The sequence below is a fragment of the Triticum urartu genome, chromosome 6A (genome assembly GCF_056163025.1).
Source record: "Triticum urartu cultivar PI428250 chromosome 6A, HENAU_Tu73, whole genome shotgun sequence".
NCBI classification, from domain to species: Eukaryota; Viridiplantae; Streptophyta; class Magnoliopsida; order Poales; family Poaceae; genus Triticum; species Triticum urartu.
The window spans coordinates 547,603,782-547,609,781 of record NC_141878.1 but is presented as its reverse complement, the minus strand read 5'-3'; the positions used below and the strand labels follow the sequence as shown (position 1 = coordinate 547,609,781).

Genomic DNA, 6,000 nt, shown 5'->3' with positions numbered 1-6,000 from the left:
ATCTGAGCACAAGCTCAACAATTGAGCTTTTCTCCCTTAGTTTGCAGGCTAAGAAAATCGTCGGAGGTCTTATACCTCTTGACGTGGGCACGAGCCTGAAATCCCAATTTCAGCCCTCGAAACATCTCATATGTTTCGCGACGTTTCAAAAACGTCTTCGGTGCCTCAACTCTAAACCGTTTAACCGAACTATCACGTAGTTATCAAAACGTGTATGTCAGATGTTCGCAACATCCACAGACCACGTTCGAGGTTCAGCACACTAAGCGGTGCATTAAGGACATAAGCCTTCTAAGAAGCAATGAGGACAATCCTCAGTTTACGGACCTAGTCCGCATAATTGCTACTATCAACTTTCAACTAATTTTTCTCTAGGAACATATCTAAACAGTAGAACTATAACGCGAGCTACGACATAATTTGCGAATTCCTTTTGACTATGTTCAGGATAATTAAGTTCATCTTATGAACTCACACTCAGATAGACATCCCTCTAGTCATCTAAGCGATTACATGATTCGAGTCAACTAGGCCGTGTCCGATCATCACGTGAGACGGACTAGTCAACGTCGGTGAACATCTTCATGTTGATCGTATCTTCTATACGACTCATGCTCGACCTTTCGGTCTTCTGTGTTCCGAGGCCATGTCTGTACATGCTAGGCTCGTCAAGTTAACCCTAAGTGTTTTGCATGTGTTCCGAGGCCATGTCTGTACATGCTAGGCTCGTCAACACCCGTTGTATGTGAACGTAAGGATCCATCACACCCGATCATCACGGCATGCTTAGAAACGACGAACTGTAGCAACGGTGCACAGTTAGGGGAGAACACTTATTGAAATTTTAATGAGGGATCATCTTATTTTACCACCGTCGTTCTAAGAAAATAAGATGTATAAACATGATAAACATCATATGCAATCAAATAATAGTGACATGATATGGCCAATATCATATAGCTCCTTTGATCTCCATCTTGGGGCTCCATGATCATCTTGTCACCGGCATGACACCATGATCTCCATCATCATGATCTCCATCATCGTGTCTCCATGAAGTTGTTACGTCATCTATACAGCTAACGGTTAGTAAAGTAATTACATGACGTTTATGTTGACACGCAGGTCATGAATAAATTAAGATAACTCCTATGGCTCCTGCCGGTTGTCATACTCATCGACATGCAAGTCGTGATTCCTATTACAAGAACATGATCAAACTCATACATCACATATATCATTCATCACATCCTTTGGCCATATCACATCACATAGCATACCCTGCAAAAACAAGTTAGACGTCCTCTAATTGTTGTTTGCATGTTTTACGTGGCTGCTATGGGTTTCTAGCAAGAACGTTTCTTACCTACGCAAAGACCACAACGTGATATGCCAATTGCTATTTACCCTTCATAAGGACCCTTTTCATCGAATCCGATCCGACTAAAGTGGGAGAGACAGACACCCGCCAGCCACCTTATGCAACTAGTGCATGTTTGTCGGTGGAACCGGTCTCACGTAAGAGTACGTGTAAGGTTGGTCCGGGCCGCTTCATCCCACGATGCCGCCGAATCAAGATAAGACTAGTAACGGCAAGCATATTGAACAAAATCAATGCCCACAACTACTTTGTGTTCTACTCGTGCATAGAATCTACGCAATAGACCTAGCTCATGATGCCACTGTTGGGGAACGTAGCAGAAATTCAAAATTTTCCTACGTGTCACCAAGATCTATCTATGGAGATACCAGCAACGAGGGGAAGGAGAGTGCATCTACATACCCTTGTAGATCGCTAAGCGGAAGCGTTCAAGTGAACGGGGTTGATGGAGTCGTACTCGTCATGATTCAAATCACCGATGACCAAGTGCCGAACGCACGGCACCTCCGCGTTCAACACACGTGCAGCCCGGTGACGTCTCCCACGCCTTGATCCAGCAAGGAGAGAGGGAGAGGTTGAGGAAGACTCCATCCAGCAGCAGCACAACGGCGTGGTGGTGATGGAGGAGCGTGGCAATCCTGCAGGGCTTCGCCAAGCACCACAGAAGAGGAGGGAGAGAGAGATGCAGGGTTGCACCAACGAGAGATAGAATCACGTGTCTTATGGGCAGCCCAATGCCTCAATATATATAGGGAAGGGGAGGGGCTGCGCCCCCTCTAGGGTTCCCACCCCTAGGGGGGGCGGCAGCCCTAGATGGCCAAGGGGTGGCGGCCAAGAGGGGGGAGGAGAGGGAGGCGCAGGGTGTATGGGCCTTAGGGCCCATCTGCCCTTAGGGTTTGCCCCCTCTCCTCTTCTAGGCGCATGGGCCTTAGTGGGGCTGGTGCCCTTAGCCCATGTAGGCCAAGGAGCACTCCCTACAGCCCATGTGCCCCTCCGGGGCAGGTGGCCCCACTTGGTGGACCCCCGGGACCCTCCCGGTGGTCCCGGTACATTACCGATAAACCCCGAAACTCTTCCGGTGACCAAAACAGGACTTCCCATATATAAATCTTTACCTCCGGACTATTCCGGAACTCCTCGTGACGTCCGGGATCTCATCCGGGACTCCGAACAACATTCGGTAACCACATACAAACTTCCTTTATAACCCTAGCGTCATCGAACCTTAAGTGTGTAGACCCTACGGGTTCGGGAGACATGCAGACATGACCGAGACGTTCTCCGGTCAATAACCAACAGCGGGATCTGGATACCCATGTTGGCTCCCACATGTTCCACGATGATCTCATCGGATGAACCACGATGTCAAGGACTTGATCAATCCCGTATACAATTCCCTTTGTCTATCGGTACGATACTTGCCCGAGATTCGATCGTCGGTATCCCGATACCTTGTTCAACCTCGTTACCGGCAAGTCTCTTTACTCGTTCCGTAACACATCATCCCGTGATCAACTCCTTGATCACATTGTGCACATTATGATGATGTCCTACCGAGTGGGCCCAGAGATACCTCTCCGTCACACGGAGTGACAAATCCCAGTCTCGATTCGTGCCAACCCAACAGACACTTTCGGAGATACCCGTAGTGTACCTTTATAGCCACCCAGTTACGTTGTGACGTTTGGCACACCCAAAGCACTCCTACGGTATCCGGGAGTTGCACAATCTCATGGTCTAAGGAAATGATACTTGACATTAGAAAAGCTTCAGCATACGAACTACACGATCTAGTGCTATGCTTAGGATTGGGTCTTGTCCATCACATCATTCTCCTAATGATGTGATCCCGTTATCAACGACATCCAATGTCCATGGTTAGGAAACCATAACCATCTATTGATCAACGAGCTAGTCAACTAGAGGCTCACTAGGGACATGGTGTTGTCTATGTATCCACACATGTATCCGAGTTTCCTATCAATACAATTATAGCATGGATAATAAACGATTATCATGAACAAGGAAATATAATAATAATCAATTTATTATTGCCTCTAGGGCATATTTCCAACAACGGACTCCAACGAGGGAGAGGAGTGCATTGGAGGCGGCGGGGCCTCGAGTTTCAAGTGGGTTGATCCGTCTCCCACGTTCTACTCTTCCTTGCCAACAAGCACGAGGTCCAACATGTTCGGGCCGCCGGAGAGCAACGACATGTTACGACCGCTCGACCCGGTGATGCTCTACGCGGACTAGTCATCGTCCGTGAGGACGTACTACGTCCAGTCGCAGCCTTGGGACGTGATGGACCTCCATGCCCCGCCACCCTTGCTCTGCACCTCGCTAGCATTGTACCTCCAAGGCTCCAAGAGCCGCACTCGTCAGAGCCATCCCGCTGTGGCTCAGCTGGTTCACACAGGTGAACGCATGCAGGGTGCTCGACAAAATGTCGAGGCCGCTGCAGACCATGCGGAGCTGCGGGGAGGAGGTCTGCGGCCCTTGTGCGCGTGTGCTCGGGATCCTCGGAGCTCTTGGATACAACAACGTTGAAGAGGCTGGAGCTCCACACTATTAGGAAAATGCTTGCCAGTAGCGTTGGTTTTGAGCTACCAGTAGCGCGGGCACCAGCGCTACTGGTAGGGCGCTACAGCTATTATTTAGCAGTAGCGCATTTCTAAACAAGCGCTGTAGCTAAAATACTTAGTAGTAGCGTCTCTTTCTCTATCAACGCTACTACTATGATCACATAGTAGTAGCGCCCTATTTTCTCCCCGCGCTACAACTAGGTAAATAGAAATTAAAAATAAAAAGAGTCAGAGGCAATATTCATTGAAATCAAGACAAGTCCAGTGCAAATAAACTAAGTTCACAGAACCATCTCACAAGCATTAACGACAAATACCACATTTAATATAACCACACAATCTCACAAACTCATATATAGTAGTCAACAATGCATGGATAGATCATATATGGTTGATAAGTCTACTAGGTAGTCATACTAGCATATATATGGTTCAACATCCACACGCATGCATGGATAGATCTCACAAGCATATGTAGTTCTAGATGATACGATGACGACCATCATCCTCAAGCCTAGGCGGTGGGTGTTCCTGATAGTAATTAGGATTGCCTGTCCAACATGAAGATTCTTGCCGACGAGGAAGCTCTTCCACCCAATCGAGCTGAAGTGTGTGCGACCGTCCGTGTCCACGCCGTACGCACAAGTGGTGATGGAGCCCCTCGCGGCAAGGCGTATTCCAGCAGAGCCTTCTTCATCAGGCTTGATACCAAAACTCTCAGATAGGCTCTTTGGCAATTTCTGAATAAGAAAAACATATCAATTAATAAGTAGTCTCACACATTACACTATCAAAAGACAGTACTACATTTCTACACTAAGTATAACAATAAAGCATATATATCATTTGATTCACTAAGCATATAAGATTCACTAAGCATATATATCATCGGATTCACTAAGCATATAGGTCATCGGATTTACTGAGTATATAAGATTCACTAAGCATATATATCATCGGACTCTACACTAAGTATAACAATAAAGCATATCAACAAATTACTACAGTAAGTGCAACATACCATGATATGCCGATCAACCATGGTACTTGTCAGGCGGGTCACGAATGGCACCCCGACGAAGTCAGCACGTGGCGGAATGATGTCCCATAGGTTGCACACCTCCTCCTTGCTCAACCTCATTCTTTGAGCAACGATGGCTTCACCAAGTGGGTCGTCATCGTCCTCATCATCATCATCTTCATCATCTTCTGCTTTGTTGACATAAATCACGGCCAACTTGGGTCTTTCTGCTCTGAAGGAGAAGCTGATCAACTCACCACCGGTGATACGCATGTGGGCGATGAAACGGACCCATCCATCTTCTCCCACCTGCGTCATATTTCATCCTTTCTCGACCTCCATAGTGTGGGGGGCCCCAGGAGCCTCAAAGGTCACAGAGTCTCCGGCCAGCTTGTTGAATTCTGACCTCACATTGCATGGGACGATCTGTGTGCAAAAGCAAAATGATATATACACGATGCATTAATGCCAATAACACTAAAAACAAAATAGTGGTTACTAGTTTCATATAATTTATTACCGCCGCATGAAGAAAAATCCACTGGTAGTAGATGCCGAACAGCGTGCCAGTTGCAAGGCTGCTGGTGCACCTTGACTTGCACCGTCGGCATGGTGGTGGTGGTGGTGGCGTCATTTCCCTAAAGCAATATGATTAGAGGATTAACGATCCAAAAATTAAATATAAAGTTTTCAATACACACATCAGGTTTTGAATAATATACACATCATAGAGAATACACATGAGGTTCACATGGCAAGCAAAATAACAACTAAATTGTAGTTCAGTTCAGACAATAACCTAATAGAGATCATGTAACCCAAACAGAGCCTAATAACCCAAATAGAGCCTAGTATAGAATTCACAAGTGGGTGAAAATGTAGCCAACATTTTCTACTACAAAATATAAGCACCAGACTAAGAGGTAATACAAGGGAAGAACAATCACACACAGAGACAAAAGATAGCATCAACATGTCCTAATTAACACAGCAAAGTCAGTTTTCTCATT

At 46.5% G+C, this 6,000-nt stretch overlaps 1 protein-coding gene across 1 annotated transcript; it reads right to left on the bottom strand.

Moving 5' to 3' along the window:
- Window positions 1-4,385: 4,385 nt before the first annotated feature.
- On the bottom strand, window positions 4,386-5,308 carry LOC147966205 (uncharacterized). Its single transcript, XM_087530752.1, has 2 exons — window positions 4,991-5,308; window positions 4,386-4,709 (listed from the first exon to the last, which is right to left on the bottom strand). The coding sequence occupies exons 1-2, from the start codon at window positions 5,306-5,308 to the stop codon at window positions 4,386-4,388; spliced, it is 642 nt and encodes a 213-aa protein (XP_087386878.1).
- Window positions 5,309-6,000: the final 692 nt, after the last annotated feature.

What these genes read in the sequence shown, in the direction of transcription:
- LOC147966205 (XM_087530752.1), bottom strand. Translation starts at nt 5,308, where the DNA reads ATGACGCAGGTGGGAGAAGATGGATGGGTCCGTTTCATCGCCCACATG. An exon ending in TGGTTGATCGGCATATCATG is followed by an intron (nt 4,710 to 4,990) that starts GTATGTTGCACT and finishes TTTCTTATTCAG; the next exon opens with AAATTGCCAAAGAGCCTATC.